General features: G+C 52.7%; 2 protein-coding genes across 10 annotated transcripts; one reads left to right on the forward strand and one right to left on the reverse strand.

The window, feature by feature from the left end:
• Positions 1-381: 381 nt before the first annotated feature.
• On the reverse strand, positions 382-11,752 carry Bad (BCL2 associated agonist of cell death). Of its 5 annotated transcripts, none has more exons than XM_087205226.1 (5): positions 11,565-11,752; positions 11,100-11,279; positions 1,521-1,711; positions 769-848; positions 382-580 (listed from the first exon to the last, which is right to left on the reverse strand). In XM_087205226.1, the coding sequence occupies exons 2-5, from the start codon at positions 11,269-11,271 to the stop codon at positions 568-570; spliced, it is 456 nt and encodes a 151-aa protein (XP_087061352.1). In that variant the 5' UTR covers positions 11,272-11,279; positions 11,565-11,752; the 3' UTR covers positions 382-567. The 5 variants fall into 5 exon arrangements, with proteins under 5 accessions (XP_087061352.1, XP_087061351.1, XP_087061350.1 ...); XM_087205225.1 differs by having other exon boundaries at positions 727-848; XM_087205224.1 differs by lacking the exon at positions 11,565-11,752 and adding an exon at positions 11,373-11,562.
• Positions 11,753-11,754: 2 nt separating this feature from the next.
• Positions 11,755-16,374, forward strand: Gpr137 (G protein-coupled receptor 137). 5 transcript variants are annotated; one of them, XM_087205213.1, is made up of 8 exons: positions 11,755-12,265; positions 13,314-13,685; positions 13,765-13,814; positions 14,611-14,836; positions 14,956-15,105; positions 15,227-15,355; positions 15,487-15,605; positions 15,910-16,374. In XM_087205213.1, the coding sequence occupies exons 2-8, from the start codon at positions 13,329-13,331 to the stop codon at positions 16,067-16,069; spliced, it is 1,191 nt and encodes a 396-aa protein (XP_087061339.1). In that variant the 5' UTR covers positions 11,755-12,265; positions 13,314-13,328; the 3' UTR covers positions 16,070-16,374. The 5 variants fall into 5 exon arrangements, with proteins under 5 accessions (XP_087061339.1, XP_021120334.1, XP_087061340.1 ...); XM_021264675.2 differs by lacking the exon at positions 11,755-12,265 and adding an exon at positions 12,386-12,625; XM_087205214.1 differs by lacking the exon at positions 11,755-12,265 and adding an exon at positions 12,386-12,559.
• The last annotated feature ends 786 nt before the right edge of the window (positions 16,375-17,160 follow it).

The raw sequence follows: 17,160 nt of genomic DNA on the forward strand, positions 1-17,160 counted from the left end.
CAGGCCGCCCCCGCCGAGTGTCCTGCCAGGTCCCTGCGCAGCGCTGGCCCCTGGTCGGTCACAGAGTAGCTGCTCAACAGTCTCAGGGGCTGACCCAGATTGGAACTAATGACACCCCCCCCCCCCAAGCTGGCTTGCAGAACACAGTTCCAGTGGCGGGCTGAGATAAGGTCCTGGGGGCCAGCCGCATTCTGCCTCCCTGAAACAGAGCAGCCCTGATCCTCTTGCCAGCTCGACCCCTTCCTAGTCTGTTCCTGGATGTCACCCCCAAAAACCATGTTTCCTTCATATGTAAAACAGGGACATTTTGAAGCTATTAATGATAGCACTATCCTGGTCAGTGGGGACCCCCCCCCCAAAGCAACGGGCAGGAGACGCGGCGGCACAGGGTGGGCTTTATTAACACATTTGCGGTGAGCACAGGAGTGCAGCCGTGAAGGGGCGCTGGCACCGGAACGGTTAATCTTAGCGCTCTTCTCGGCGCAGGGGCCCTTGGGAACCAAGTGCCAGTGACAGGGTAACTTCCGCCGCCGGCGGGCGGAACTCCCAAAACTTCCGGGATCTAGGTCAGACCGCCTCCCTAGAAAGGGACAGAACGGATCCTCCTGTTGTGCAAGGCCGGCAGAATTCTCCCCACACCCAAGAAGGCTGTCAACAGAGTTGGGGGGGGGGTGGGGGGGGTGGAGGGTGGGGGGTGGGTTTAGGGAATGTGGGGCGGAAGTTCACTGAGAGGGGGCGGAGCCTCCTCTTCCCAAGTTCCGATCCCACCAGGACTGGATGGCGCGTGTCCAACTGGAGCTCTGCCACAGCTTCGTCGCTGTGCCCGCGCTTTTCGGGCGAGGAAGACCCTTCGGGGATGAGAAGAGGAGATAAGTATGTTAGCTTACCCTGGCTCGAATCTGGCCCCTCCATTTCCAGAATCCCAGCTCCAAGTGAGACCCTCGGGGAGAGGATGAAGACGAGTTTCCAGGATGTCAGAAAAACACGAAGGACGCTTAGGCCCTTTAGGAACGGGGCCTGGGGAGAGCCAATAAACTCAGTGCTGAGGGTCGGGAGAGAGGACGCCTAGGATCGAAACTAGAAGGGTCAGAGATCTAACACCTAGAAGATGGAATCATAACTCAGGAATTAAAATGACTCTGAAATTGGGACCGAAAAGCCCAGATATCCGAAAGGGGCCAGCAGGCCTCATGCTCTAAGGATCTGGGAAATCCAGGAGCTTTGCCATGGAGCAAGTTTGTACTACAGATCCTGGACTAGCTGGAACTCGGACGGCAGAGGCCGGTGGGCGGGAGGAGTCGTGAGACTACAAGTCCCGGCCTGTCCTGCGAGTCGGAAGGGTCAGGCCTGAGTGGGAGCGGCCCAAGACTACAGATCCTGGCATGCCCTGGGACTCGGAAGGAATAGGCTGTGTGGTAGGCGTTCTGGGACAAGGAAGGGATGGACCTGGCAGGAGGGGTGGCTACACGCCCTCAGGTCCTGGGACTACAGGTCCCAGCACGCAGTAGGCTGGTGCTCACCTTGAAGGAGTCCACGAACTCATCGCTCATCCTCCGGAGCTCTCTGCCATAGCGCTGTGCAGCCCAGAGATTGGGAGGCGCTGAGCGTGAGCGGCCCCGGAATGGACTGGGCTCCTCCTTCATCCCCGCCTCCTCCTCCATCCCCGTGGGGTATGAGCTGTGGCGACTCCGGGTCTCCGTAGCCCCAGTGCCTGCAGAGAGGGTCGGGGCAACAGGAATATCAACTCCTCTGCGCCTCCAGCGCTGCCTAACCCCTTTCGTAGGTAATTAAATGTCTCGCTAATGTCTGCTTACATCCTAACGTCAGTACATCACAGTTGGCATCTAACAGCCCAGTTCCCTTCCGTATAAACAGTGGGATTCTCGGGCCTTTTGTGAAGAATCAATCGAGTAAATTCTCATTAATTCCACAAATCCCCATGAGTGCCAACAGTAGACAAGGTCTATAAAATGGCGCTCCACTGTGGGTGACACAAAATAACATTAAAGAATATAGTAATCAGCTGGGCGTGGTGACGCACACCTGTTATCCCAGCACTCCAGAGGCTGAGGTAGAAGAATCGCCACAAGTTTGAGGCCAGCCTGGGCTACATAGTGGGTTCTAGGCCAACTTGAACTACGTAGTGAGACCCCGTCTCAAAAACCCCCAAAACAAACGAACAACAACAAAATAGTTGTAATCATTAATGTAAATCATTCATGGGGTCTCCCGGCAGCCCCTGCATAGGGCAGTGTCCCTCCAGCTCTGCAGGTTGTCTGCAAGGCCCTGTGGAACTAACTGGCAGCAACATTTCTGCATCCTTCCCCTGCTGTGGAATGCCCAAAATTGTCGACTTTTTTTTTAGGTGCCATTTCTGGAGCACTTCATATGTGCTAAGGCTTAGGCATTCCTTCATTATCCTCCTATCCAGGGAGGTGAGTACTGTACTACTATAGCTTCCACTTTACAGATGAGAAGACAGAGGCTTTGGGAAGTTAAGATTTATCTGGGGTCACACAGCTGTGAAGCCCTGAGACTGGAAGTCCCCAGGTTTGGTGGAATACATGGTCTATGGGGGATGCGAACCTTTTCACTTGCCCAACATCCTTCAGGTCCTACTCCAGTTTCATTCCCTACATGAGGGGGATAATCCCAGCCCTCACTGGCAGCAGCATGTAAAGGTCACATCAAAATAAAGAGTGTAGAAGTGCTCTGGAGCTGCAGGTGCCCTGGAGCCATTATTCAGAAGCACCCCTGCTGGTCTGTGTGCCATCTCAGACTGTCAACTGCACCTCTCTTCCCAGACCAACAAAGACCTAGAACCATTCCTGTAACAGAGAAGCCAGAGACACATGCTCAGCATTCATTGCCAGGTGTGTCTGGCAGGGAAGGCTTTTTAGAGGAGGTAAGATTTAGGCCAGGCTTTGATGCCAGAGGATAACAAACAGAATCTCCTCAAATGAGCATAGGCAGAGCCCTGTAGGTCAGCAATAGCATGTCCAAAGGTGTCAGCTCTAGAAAGGCCTGGGTTAAGACAGTGTGGGGAGAGTGGAGCCACAAGCCCTCCAGACACTCCTGGCTTATGGTGGGAAATAGGTAGGAGTCAGGACTGAGGCTGGGGTCGGGGAGCCAGAAGTGAGAAGCCCTTACTAGGAAGGGGCTGTCTGCAGAGGTCAGAAGCTAGGTGGGCCCAACCATGTCCACATTCCTGCTTTGTGACCTTGGGCCACTTCTCCAAGACCTTGATGCCTCTGTCTTTCTCTGTGAAACAGGACAGTCTGTGAAACTGTCTCTGTGAAGAAACTGTGAAACAGTCATCTTGTCTGCCAGGATGACTACATGAACAAACGAGGGCAGACCACTGCACACCATTATGTACCCTGAGGCTTCCCAGCTCCCCAGCCAAGTAGGCACCAAATTCTATTTTGGAAGGGAGAAATTGAGACAGTCTCACTATGTATTCCAGGCTGGCCTCCAACTCATGACAGTCCTCCCAAGTGCTGGGATTATAGGTGTGTCCCACTACCCTCAGCTAAATTCCTCTATTTTACAAATGAAGCAGAGGCATTTCAGGTTAGGAATCTGAGTAATGCAGCCTTGGACTGTGGCCACCACCCAGCTGCTTGGGAAATGTCAGCTGATTTCTTTCTCTGAGAAGCCACAGGACCACTGCAAGGCCCCAGTGTGAAGGTGAAAGATTTGAAGGTGGGTTCCTGCTCTGGGTCCTGCCCTCTCCAAGAATTGAAAACAAAGAGGGCTGGGGGCGGGGGTAGCTCAGCAGTAGAGCACTTGCCTGGGGAGATCCCCAGTACCGAAAAACAAAATAAACTGCATTAATGCATTTAACCCTGACCTCACATTATCAGGGCGGTTCCTCATGGTTACCGTTTGACAGAGTAAACTAAGGCACAGAAAGGTAAGTCATTTGGTCAAGGTCACAAAATAAGTGATAGAAATGGGATTCAAACCAACCAGTCTGCCCCCAGCTACTACCTGCTTAACTCACATGCCCCAAGCTCTGGGGTCCCAGTTTGGGGAAAGCCTCCCTTAGGCCCCCTGCTGTGTCAGCTCGCCCAAGAGCCTGTCCTATGGAGCAGAGGTTTATCACCAAAGCCTTGGATTTAGCAATGGCAAGCCATCCCATCATCAAAATGACACCCATTTTGTAAACTGAATTTTTGAGACAGGGTTTCACTATGTAGTTCAGGATGGCCTTGAACTCAATATAGTGCTCAGGCTAGCTTTGAACTTGAGGATATCCCTGGCTCAGCCTTCCCAAGGCTGGGATTACAGGTATGTGCCACCATACCCAGCTAAACTGAATTTTTAAAAGTATCTTTTTACTAGAAAAAAAGCTAGGGGATTTTCTATGAACTCCCAGGGGGAAGGGGATGGGCAGGGTGTAGCCTGGGCCATCCTGTCCCCTCTAGGGGCAGAAGAGAGGTCTGGCTCCTCTCTGGTGTGAGCCTGGGTGGGTACCCAGCCAGCTCACTCATGCCATCCTCCCAGAGTCTGGCCTGGGACTCGGGAGTGGGAGGTGACTATGGCCAGATGTGACCCAAGCCCTAGCAAAGCATCTTTAGTTTTAAATTCTTTACCCACCAGACTTCTGAGTAGGCAGGTGTGGCTGAACACACATCGCTGATGGCAAATCTTTTAGAGACCAAGTGCAGAACTGCAACCCTGAACCCACTTATTTATCACAAAGTGCCAACACTGCAATTAAGCCTGAATACTGAGGTTTTAGTTTAGAAAAACAACTCATACACTAACATCTTTTGTCTTAAAAGAAAAACACACACGCAAATACAATTAACATGTGTGCCATAGTTTTGCCACCCACCATTGACATATATCCAGCTTCAGGCATCTGAGAGCATCCTTGCATACTTAATTAAAACGGTGTGCTGGGCAGGGGGATGTAGCTCTGGCACCACACACAAGTGCAAGGTCCTGAGTCCAATCCCCAGTACCGCCCCCCCGAAAAAACCCCAAAAAGCAGTGGTGTGCTGGCCAGGCATGGCACAGGCCTGTAGTCCCAGCGCTCGAGAGGCTGAGGCAGGAGGATCGGCATTAGTTTGAGGCCAGTCTGGGCTACATAGTCAGCTCAAGCCCAGCCCAAACTGCACAGCAAGACCTTCTCAAAAAACAAAAACAAAACAATGGTGTGCTGGATGTGATGGCACCTGCCTGTAATCCCAGCACTTGAAAGGCTGAGACAGGAGGATCACCTCAAATTCAAGGCCAGCCTGGACTACATAGTGAGGTCCTGTCTCGAAAACAAACACAACAGGGCCAGGATTTAGTTCAATGTTTCCACTGCCTGCCTCACAAGCGCAAGGACTGGAGTTCGATCCCTGGTACCCCCCAAAAAGAAAAAACAAACACAACACACTTCAAAGCAGGGCAGACTGGATCCTGCCTCTGAGACCTGCAGGCCACACACACTCTGCCTGTCCTAGAGGGCAGAGCATCCATGGCATTTGTGCTAGGGCCTGCCCTGAGCTGTGGCCTTAACTAAACCCATTTCAGCCCCTCTGGGCTGACAGAGAACATCCCCCATCCTGCTCAGAGCTGAGGAAATCAGAAAACAAGGTTGGCATGATGGCACATGCCTGTAATCCTAGCATTCTGGGAAAGTGAAGCAGAAGGACTCCAAGTTCAAGCCCAACCTGGGCAATTTAGTGATTTATCGAAACGCTGTCTCAAAATAAAAAATATAAAAGGATTGGTAATGTAGCTCAGTGTGAAGGCCCTGGGATATATCCTCAGTACCCATAAAAGAAAAAACCCCAGAATGGTGGTGCACATTTGTAATCCCAGCTACTAGGAAGACTGAAGCAGGAGGATGGCAAGTTTGAGGCCAGCCTGGGGAATTTAGCAGGACTATGTCTCCAAATTTAAAATTTTTATTTTTTATATTTTGAGGGTTTTTTTGAGACAGGGTCTTGCTTTGTAGTTCAGGCTGGCCTTGAACTCACCATGCAGCCCAGGCTGGCCCTGAACTTGTGGTGATCCTCCTGCCTGGGATTACAGGCATGTACCACCACACTCTGCCAAAAATTTAAAATATTTTAAACTGAAGCCTGGCGTGTCCCAGCATTGAGGCTGTCAGGAAGATCATACCAAGTTCAAGGTCAGCCTGGGTTACATAGTGAGACCCTGTCTCAAACGCCAAAAACAAAAGGGCTGGGTAGTCTATTTTTATTTTATTAATTAATTAATTAATTAATTTGTTTTTGGTACTGGGGATCAAAGTCAGGATCTTGTGCTTTTCAGGCAGGTGAGGCAGGTGAGGCAGGCTTTGGCACCACTGAGCTAAATCCCCAGCTGTGTAGTACATTTTTAATTTAAATTGTTATCAACAGTGTTTCATTTAAGATACATTATTGATATTTTATTAGAATTGGGCCAATTTCCCTATAAAACAGGATAAATGCAAGAGGCTGGGGATGTAACTCAGTGGCAGAGCACTTGCCTAACACAGATGAGGACTTGGCTTCAATCCCCAGCAATGCAAAAATTAATAGTAAGTGTACAGGGGCCAGGGATTCAGCTCAAGTGCCTCACAAGCACCAGGTCCCAAGTTTGATCCCCAGTACCAAAAAAAGGTAAGTGTCCAGTGTGAAAAATGTTAGTTTGTGGTTGCTAATAAAATCATGCTATTTTGTGTAAGAAAAAAAAAAATGAGCCAGATATGAGATGTATGTCAGTGGTAGGCTGGTTGGCTAGCATGTGCATGGCTGGGAGCAGTGCCCAGAAGCACACCAACCAAATAAGCAAACAAACAAAAGAACATCTTTAGCTCATGAGTTGTGCCAAAGCAAAAGGATTTAGTCCGTGGCTGTGGTTTTCCAATACATTCTCTAAAACCCAAAAGCCTGTCTTCTGTCTTAAACCTTTAATGGCTGCTTTGTTCTACTTTATTGAGATAAAGTCCAAACTTCTTGGCATGGCCTTCAATGCCCTGACCTTTGACTCTAAACTACACTTCACTTGTCTGCCATCAAGGGCGCACATGGTGTTCATGTCACTGTGTGAATGGTGGCCCCTACCTGCTCACCACGAGCACCTTCCTTCTGCTCAGGGTCTGGGCCAACACCTATTGACAATAACAGTGACACAGTGACAGGAACAGCAGCCACTTCCACAGCCCTTCCCCTGTGCCAGGCACTGATTCAAAGTACTTTTCCATGCACTAGTCAGTCATCACTGCCAGCCCCTGCACTGGGACCACTTCTACGCCATTTTCTGAATAAGGAAACTGAGGCAGAGTGAGTTAGCCTCTGAACTTGCTCATGAAGGGCAGAGCTGCACTTGAACCCTGTGGTCTGGCCCAGAGGCCAGCACCCAGATGTTTCTCCCATTGCACACCCTTCCCTAGCTCTCAGTGTCCACATCTGTCCCTTGGGCTGTCATGGCCTCAGGCTGCTGTTCCTGCCCCAGGGTTGTGTATAGTCCAGCAGGGGGCAGAGGACAGCAAGCGTGACCAGATCAAGCAAGCATGACCAGATCAAGCAAGCATGGGAGGAGGCTGCACAGCACTGGCAGGTTACAGGTAGAGATTACTCATGTAACCTACTTGTTTAATGGCTGTTTGGACTTACCACACACTGCTCAGACTTACAACCTGTCTCCTGATTTTTATTTATTTATTTTTTTTGGTACCAGGGATTGAACTCCCGATCTTGCGCTTGTGAGGCAGGCACTGGAGCCACTGAGCTAAATCCCCGGCCCTGTCTCTCTTTTTTTGATACAGTTCTGTACATCTTATTTATAGAGCCCCAATGTCATTTATTTATTTATTTTGAGACAGGGTCTCAGTATGTAGTTCAGGCTGGCTTGAACTCACTCTGTAGCCCAAGCTGGCCTCATACTCCCAGTGGTTCTCCTGCCTCAGCCTCCCAAGGCTGGGATTACAGGCATGCTTCACCACACCCAGCTTTTCAACATCTTTTTTTTTGGTATGTCACACCTTGTTTATAGGGTACTGTAATTTTTGCTGTTTGTACTGTACAGTACTATAGTTTTATGTTCTGTTATACATTACAGTACTACACATAAGAGTTATCAAATAAAAGCAAAGTCATTAAGTTGGAGTTTCCTTTGACCATTTTTTGGTTCTGAATATTGTAACGTAGATCCTATATACAATTCTACATTTGGCGACCAATTCATTTAATAATCTAGTCCCAAGAACTTCACTTGGCTATTAAACAAGGAATGTTATGCTTGCAGATCTTTTATAGGAAATCACTGGCTTTTAAGACCCTGAAAACGCTTAAGAAATCCTTGGGCTGGGTATTTAGCTCAGTGGCGCTGTGCCTGGTCCTGAGTTCCATCTCCAGTATGGCAGGGGCTGGAGCTCAGTAGTACAGCCATATATGTGAACCTCTGGTTTCCAACTCCAACAGCAACACCAAAAAATTAAAATATTTTGTTTTTGCTGGTTTTTTGAGACAGGGTCTTGCTATGTAGTTCAGGTTGGCCTTGAACTCACTAGCCTAGACTGGCCTCAAACTCAGTCCTCCTGCCTCAGCCTCCCCAGTGCTGGGATCACAGGCAGGAAAAAATAAAAAATTTAAAACAGCAATCCTGAGCTGTGCTTACCAATAGTGGGTATTTTCTCTATGCGGCCTTCTTTCCTGTGAGTCTGCAGCTGAACAAAGGCTCCTTGCTGCACCAGATGTTCTCTCTCCCTCCTCCCCACCTCTGGTTTAGAGCAGGCCTCTCAAGCTTCAGTCTCCTCTACCCCCAAGTCATGCCCCTAATTTGTGTGCAGCATTGGTCACATTCTCTGTCCTGCTCTCCACCACTACTGCTGAATGTCAGTGAAGGACCCCAGTGGGCCTTCTGCCTTCCGTAACTCCCTCTCCTGCCTGTATGACCATGTCCCACCCTTCTCAGACATTCATTTCCATGGCCATACTCTAGACCTTATCACCATCAAAGACTCCTACTCCGGCTTCCCACCCATCCAACCAAGCACCACTCCTACCTGTCTGATTATTCCCTTGGCACCTGACTCCAGGAGGCTGACTCCCCTGCCCTGGGGCTGTTCTCGCCAAGGCCAGGCCAGCTTACCCCACACCCAGCATTCCTCCTTGCACTCTCACTTTCCAGCCCTGGCCCTGGATGGGCTGAGACAAACATGGCTTTGGCCAACTCCCTGGCACTCCTCCCAGAGCCCACCTGGGAATCCCACCTGGTGGCCTAAAAGGCACCTCTAGACCCACGTGTCCCAAGTGGGCCTCTGATCATTTCCTACCCCTCTCTGTTCAAGGCCATTTTATCCTTCCAGGTACTTGGGCCAAATTCCTGTGTATCATCCTTCACAACTCTGTTCCTTGTATCCCACATCCAATCTATCAGCAAATCTTGCCAGTTTTACCCTAAAATAAATCCGAGGGGTGGGATATAGCTCAGTGGTAGCGTGTTTATCTAGCATGTCTGAGGACCTGGACTTAATCCCTGGTACCAGGGGGAAAAAAAAATTTCCTGGGTTTTTACTCAAAATCAAAGGTCTACAATGGCCTCTTAAGCCTTGTGCAGGCTGGACAGGGCTCTAATTACCTTCTTTACCTCACTCTCCTTGAGCCAGGGAAGCCTGGAGCAGTCTTGTCCTCCAGGCCTTCCCTTGCCTAGAACTCTCCTCCCACATGGATCAGAGTGGCTCAGCCCTTGGCCCCTTCTCCCCTTGGCTCCAGGGTTGCTTCTTACCAAGGCCCACCCTGATCACCTCAGTCACAGTCACCCCACCAGCCCTCAGGACTCTGATCTGAGCCCAGCCTGTATCATCTAATACATTCTATAATTTCCTTTGTTTTTTTTTTTTGAGACAGGGTCCACTATGTAGTTCAGGCTGGCCTTAAACTCTCAGTTATCCTCCTGCCTCAGCCTTCCGAGTGCTAGTATCACAGGCATACTCCAACACACTTGTTTGTAATTTCCTTTTGTGTTTGTTTATGGCCTTTCTCTTCTTATCTCACTAGAACATGTAATCTCCACAGGGCAAAGATTCTGCCTTTCTGTTCCTGATGTCACCTGAGCAACTAAATGTAGCACATATTCAACACTTTCTAGGAAGAGAAGTAAGTGCTGAGGATAGGGAGGCACTGCCAGGTAGGGATGGAGAGCAGCTAGAGTGGGGAACAGGTGGAGGGAGGTGGAGAACAGATGGAGACCAGGTGGGGGTAGAGAGCAGAAAAAAACAGCAAACACCAAATCTGGATGTTAAAGTGTACATCTAAGACAGAAATAGGGAACCAACCTGGTAAGCCTTCTTACTCCCAAAAATGAGGAGGGGGTCATTTATGCTTCCTCGGGCCAGTGACATGACCTAGTTTTGCTTTTAGAAGATCTTTATAGTTGTTCTAGGCACCAAGGCCTGGGCCAGGCCTGAGAAGGTGGAGACTAGGGAGGAATGGCCGGTGCCCAAAGTGCCCACTCCTCCATCTTGGCACCTGTGCTTCCCAGCTTCACACTAGCCCACCACCTGGAAGAGGTACCTGGCACTTGTGGTCATCTGCCTGCAAGGACAGCCCCAATGTGGGTGCCATAGAAGGATAGAGAACAGCTAGGTGTGGGAGTGCACACTGTAATCCCAGCACTCAGGAGGATGAGGCAGAAGGATGGAGCTGAGTTCGAGGCCAGCCTGAACTACATAGAAAGACCCTGTCTCAAAAAAAAAAAGATAGAAAACAGCATATAGCTGAGAGGCTGATCCAGGGAAGAGATCCCCTGGGGCAGGGAGTCTTCCAGCCTAGCTCCTATGTGGGCAGTGCTTAGCATGTGTGACCTTAGGCAAATCACTTTCCCTTTCTGGATCACTATTCTGCACCAACTGGCCTGGCACCTTTGAGCATTACTATGTACCAACTCTACAATTAAGTGTTTACTTGATTATTCCTTCTAATTAGCCCAATAATCCTATAACGGTGGTGATGAATTTGCTTTCAGAAGAGGACACTGAAGCTCAGGGAGGTTAGGGACTCCCCCAAAACCTTTAATGAGTGTGGATGCAACTGGGGTGCAAGAAGTGACTGGGCCGAGGGGAAAGTGGATAGGAAAGAAGGTGGTGGCAGTGGTGGGGATCCTACCTCCATGGTGTCTGCTGCTGATCAGCTGCCTCTGCTGGTGACTGATGTCTCCCAGGAAGCCTCCTGGTGAACTGGGGCCTAGCCGGTCCCCTGTGGGGGTGGGGCCCAGGGCCCTCTCTTCGGAGCTGGAGTCTTCCTGCTCACTTGGCTCAAACTCTGGGATCTGGAACATGCTCTGGGCTGTGGGGACAAGACAACAGGTAGTGAAGGAAAAACCGGGACAAAAAGTGGCTGTGGGAGGCAGGAGACAGGTATCCTGGCCCCCTCTGTTACCGGAGGGCTCCCAAGCCTGCCCTTTCTCCAGGCCCACATCTATCTGCTGCATCTGGGTGGGTAGGGAGCTCAGGTTGTATGCATTGGCCCAAATTTTTCCCTCAGGGCCCTGGTGTCCCGGGATCGCCCCAGGACTCCAAACAGGCCCTAGCCCGACCAGCCCTGCCCATAGTGGCGGCACACAAGTCTCACCCCAAGCCCGATCTCCAGGCCCCTGACCCGGGCCCGCCGCCTCCTTTTAGTACTGAAGGTGCCCAGCCCTAGTTTCCTGGGCAACGCGAACTGTCACCGATCCGGACCAATCAGCTCTGCAGATGAATCCCGGGTTGGCCCGGGGGCGGGGCCACCCGAGCGGGACCCGCCCCCAACGCAGCCCTGACTCAAGTCTCCGGATCCCCAGCTCCAACTTCCTTAGAATCCTTCGGCATTTGTAGGAGCGGGTGAGGGGTTCTCTGGAGTCCGCATGTGGAACCTAGAGGACTGTTTCTGCTGACGAGTCCTTCTGAGCCTTCGTTTCTTCTCCAGTAAAATGGAGATAATGACGACTCCCTCGGGAGCCGGTGAAAACTTTGTAAACAGTGATGATTACTGTGGGAGAAAGCACTCTGAAAAGCCGTAATTGACCTTCAGCCGTCGGATGCAATCGCTGTTGCTACTGTAATTGCTCCGCCTGGACCGGGTGACCCGGACCGGGAAGTCCTATTCCCGCGAGTGGCGGCCTAGCCTCGCGCTGCCCGCCTCGCCTCGGGGACCCCTCTTCGCGCCACTTCTGCTCCCCTCGAGATAAGAGGGCGCCTCTGCCCTGGCAGGATGGCTGCCCGGATACGGGAGGGGGACAGGGTCCTCTGTGTAAGCGAGCCTTAGTGCTCCGCTGTGGGCCGGTGACCGGCCAGGTGAGCAAGGTTGGCGGGATGGGGGTAGGGGCTGGGGTCGGTACAGGGGACTTCCGGCTCAGACCTGGGGGCGGGGTTTGGGCGCCATCTTGGCTGTGGGCGGAAGTTTCCTTCAGAGACCGGGTGAGGGGAAGCAGTTGCCGCCCCCATCCGGGCAGCTTGATATCAATTTGGGGATGGGGGGGGTCTAAGAGTGGAACTTGGCAGCCTCCCAAACAAGGAAGGCCCGGCGGCCTAATCGGACTCCCGCTGGATAGGGCACAGCCTCCGCGTCTCGGCTGCCTGCCAGCCCCGGTAACCCACGGCGCCCGCCAGCGGCGCAGATCCCGCCTATTCTTGAATGGTCTCACGCCGGGCGCGGTGCGTGGCTGCGGAGTCCGGGCCAGCCCCTGCGCAACTTGCGTAGCAAACGGTGCCCGCGCAGGCGCAGGAGGGGCTGAACCAGCGGGAGCCGGAGAGCTGGAGACTGGAGTCGGGCTACCAGAGCCCGCTTCTCCAGCTGCGGCCTGAGGAACTGTTCATCGGCCTCCTCCAGCCTCCCGCCCCTCGCGGCTTGAGGGTGGATGCAAGGGGCGGGGGGGCAACGCTTGGAAGCCGGAGGACAGAGGAAGAGGCCCCCCCGGAATATTGGAGGGGAGAGAGCCCCAAGCTTGGGGAAGGGGAGAGCCGGGCGTTGGGCGTCCCCTCAGCGGCCACTGCTCCGAGCCAACGGGCATCGGCTGGCTCTCCCCCTCCTGCCAGGCTGAAATTAGCGACCGAGGCTCGTCTCCTTCAGCCTCTCCATCCCTTCACCCCTTGGCTGTGGGGGAGTCCTCAGGAGGTTCATCCCTAAAACCCAACCCCATCTGCTTAGGAGAGGAGAGATTGCCCTTCCACACGCCCAAGTGAGGGGCCTAGGGCCTAGGCTGCCCGTGTCCCCCAAGGGCAAGGATCTCCCTTTTGAGGAGGAAGGGCCTGGCCAGCCACAACTTCTTTCCTCCTGAGTTCCAACCCCTCTGTATTTATTTCCCTGGCCCCCAGCCAGCCCATCTCTGTCTCTGGTGTTTAGGTCTCCCTCCCTGACATGGAGAGTAACCTGTCTGGCCTGGTGCCTGCTGCTGGGCTTGTGCCTGCACTGCCACCTACAGTGACCCTGGGACTGACTGCGGCCTACACCACTTTGTATGGCCTGCTCTTCTTCTCTGTCTATGCCCAGCTCTGGCTGGTGCTTCTGTATGGGCACAAGCGCCTCAGCTATCAGACGGTGTTCCTGGCACTCTGTCTGCTCTGGGCCGCCCTGCGCACCACCCTCTTCTCCTTCTACTTCCGAGATACTTCCCGGGCCAACCACCTGGGGCCCTTGCCCTTCTGGCTTCTCTACTGCTGTCCTGTCTGCCTGCAGTTCTTTACACTGACGCTCATGAACCTCTACTTTGCCCAGGTAACTGTGGTGATGGTTGGGGGTTGGTGGGGAAGAAGCCCCAAGGGCCCAAAGGAGTGATGGGCATCTCTGCTCCCAGGTGGTGTTCAAGGCCAAGGCAAAGCGTCAGCCGAAGATGAGCCGAGGCCTGTAAGTACTTGGGATGCTGGTGGGGTCAACAGTCTGGGGCAGAGAGCAGCCCACCTTGTAAGACTGAGACAAAGACAACCCAGCCTGGGATTTAGCTCAGTTGTTCTGCCCCCTGTCTCCCAAGTGCAAGGTCCTGAGTTCAATCCCTTGTACCAAAAAAAAAAGTGGGGTGACAACCCAGGAAATGTTTGTGAAAGAACTTGGAAAAGATAAAGCACCTGGCGCAGATGGCTCAGCAGAGACATTGCCCACATGAGGAGCAACAGTAATAGAAACTGTCCTGATACTTTGAGGGAGAGGGTGCCAAAGTCATCTGGGATGGAGAAAGAGCAGGAAGCTGCAGCCCATGGAACTTACTGAGCTCACTGTACTTCTTGATGACCTTGGGCTGCAGTATCCCTGTCATTTACATGGTGTCTGCTAGTTTATAAAGAGCTTTCACAAGCATCTTTCTTCCTTTTTATAACTCATCTGAGAGGCTATTCTTACCTTCACTTGAGTTATAAAGAAACTGAAGCCCAACAAGGTAAGGCAACATGTTCAAGGTCACAGAGGTGGCAGGAGGCAGAACCAGGACTCAAACCCAGATTGCTGACTCCCAATCTGGTGATGTTTCCAGCTGTCAGTCATTGTACCTCTTTGGACCTCAGTTTCCCCACCTATAAAACTGGAGGAACAGGGTTCAGACTGGACAATCTGAGTTCTCACTGACACTGAAGTCCCTGGGAGAGGGAGGGTGGTTAGTGAGTGCCAAGAGCTATCAGTGCTCTGGGGCTGATTGTGCTGTGGGCTGCAGGCTGGCCGTCCGAGGGACCTTTGTGGGGGCCTCGCTGCTTTTTCTGCTGGTGAATGTGCTGTGTGCAGTGCTGTCCCGCCGGCGACGGGCACAGCCCTGGGCCCTACTGCTGGTGCGCGTCCTGGTGAGCGACTCCCTCTTCGTCATCTGTGCTCTCTCTCTTGCTGCCTGCCTCTGCCTCGTCGCCAGGCGGGCTCCCTCCACTAGCATCTACCTGGAGGCGAAGGTAGGGCTACAAACCTTGATGCCCAGGTGTTACGGGGATCTTTGGACAGCAGTCTTAAGGTCATAGAGGAAGCTGGGAGGCTCCTCTTCCTGAGGGTCCTCTGTTGTCATCTGTGCCAGGGGACCAGTGTGTGCCAGGCAGCTGCCATAGGTGGCGCTATGGTTCTGTTGTATGCCAGCCGGGCTTGCTACAACCTGGCAGCCCTGGCCTTGGCCCCCCGGAGCCAGCTGGATGCCTTTGATTATGACTGGTACAACGTATCTGATCAGGTGGGTAATTGGCATGTCTGCCACTTACTTAGCTATAATGTCCGGCCCCCAGTTGGTCTGCGGCCTCCCAGCACCCCTGTGGCATGATTGAAGACTGGCATGAGCCTTTGCTTTCCCCCAGGCGGACTTGGTAAATGACCTGGGGAACAAAGGCTACCTGGTATTTGGCCTCATTCTCTTTGTGTGGGAGCTGCTGCCCACCACCCTGCTAGTGGGCTTTTTCCGGGTGCACCGGCCTCCGCAGGATCTGGTGAGGACCTCTGCCCCACTTCTGTGGGGCCAGGGGATAGGCCTGGAACCTGGGGATCCTGGGCTGGGCTCCTGGGACAGTTCAAGGGGGCAAGAGAAAGCATCGATGGCAATCATTCCCCCTTTCCCCAGAGCACCAGCCATATCCTCAATGGGCAGGTCTTTGGCTCCCGTTCCTATTTCTTTGATCGGGCTGGGCACTGTGAGGATGAGGCCTGTTCCTGGGAGCACAGCCGGGGAGAGAGCACCAGGTAGGAGCCCAATACGCCTTAGGATCTCTAGGCTCCTGCCTGGCTCCGTCAAGCAATGGGGACTGGGAGCTGGGTCCCCCTGCCTTACCCCCACCCTACCATTTGTCTCCCCATCTGTTCAAGGTGAGGTCCCCTCTGTATTTCTATTGTTAAACCCCTGCCCCATGCCCCAGATGCAGTCTGCCCTGGACCCAGGAAGTCTGAGTCATGGAGGCCTCTATTAGAAGCCTCTCTTCCTCCCCTGACTCTCACGAATGTGACCCTGGTCACTGCCCTGAGACTGACCCTGCTTCTTTGCCTGCAGCATGTCGGGCAGCCTGGGCTCTGGCAGCTGGTATGGTGCCATCGGGCGTGAGCCGGGCTGGTGCGGGGGCAGCCAGACGAGGACCACTCCTCTGCTCTTCTCCCAGGTGCCAGGACCGGGTGGCCACCACCACAGCCTCTACTGTACCCCACAGACGTGACCCCCTCTCCACTACCCTCCCCAGAACACCCAGACCCAAGTTCCCCTTGGCCTGGCCTTTGTGCCAAGTTTATCTGCCGCTTCTTGACCAGGATCCTGGGGGCGATGGCTGCCCACTCCTCTAGCCAGCCCCTTGCTGCTCCTGTCATAGTGAGCTTGTGCCACCTTCCTAAGATGGGGGCATGGGCCTCGCTGCCAGATGCCCACTGTGCCCTGGCATGACCTACCACCTCTGCTTCCACACTGGAGCCAGCTACCTCCTGTGCCTGCCACTCAATAAACAGTGTCTGTGCCCTGGTCTATTCACCTGTCTGTCGCTCATCTGCTTTGTGTTCCTCTCCTCTCTGCCTCAGACTGATCAGACATTGACACTGGCCTTTGAAGTAGGCTGCTGGGCTAGGCAAGGACCACTTGCCCACATTAGGGCTGGAGGGCAGGGAGAGGGGACATGCTATCTTCCCGGAAGAGAGGCTGCACAAGCCTATGTTCTCAGATATTCTTTGTTCTCACTTGATCATCATAGCCCTGCTCTTTTTTTTTTTTTTAAGACACAGTCACACTATGTAGTCCAGGGTGACCTTGCATTTACAGTGATCCTCCTGTCTCAGCCTCCCAAATGCTGGGATTACAGGCTTGTGCCACCATGCCCAGCTAATAGGCTTGCTCTTATGCCACATCTGCTCTCAAAATACAATTTCTAGTCTTTTTCCCAAGATCTCTATTTTTTTTCTTTTTTAAACCGGGTGTGATGGCGCATGCCAGAAATCTTAGCACTCAGGAGGCTGAGGCAGGAGTATCACTGTGATTTTGAGGCCAGCCTGAACTATATAGTGAGACCCTATCTCAAAAAAAAACCCCAAAGCTGGGGATTTAGCTCAGTGGTTCTGGCGTCTGCCTCGAGAGTGGAAAGACCCTCAATCCCCAGTATAAAAAACCAAAAAAACCCAAAACAAAAAAACTTTTTTTTTTTTTTAATAAAAGAGAAGGAATCTCCCTATGTTGCCCATGTTGGTCCTGGGCTGGCTTCAAGCAGTCCCCCTGCCTTACCCTCAGCACATGTAGCTGGGACTACAGGCCTACTGTGCCTGACCC

This window comes from Heterocephalus glaber, unplaced genomic scaffold (assembly GCF_053883595.1).
Source record: "Heterocephalus glaber isolate CG9 unplaced genomic scaffold, H.glaber_assembly_v1.0 deba00000594, whole genome shotgun sequence".
Classification (NCBI taxonomy): Eukaryota; Metazoa; Chordata; class Mammalia; order Rodentia; family Bathyergidae; genus Heterocephalus; species Heterocephalus glaber.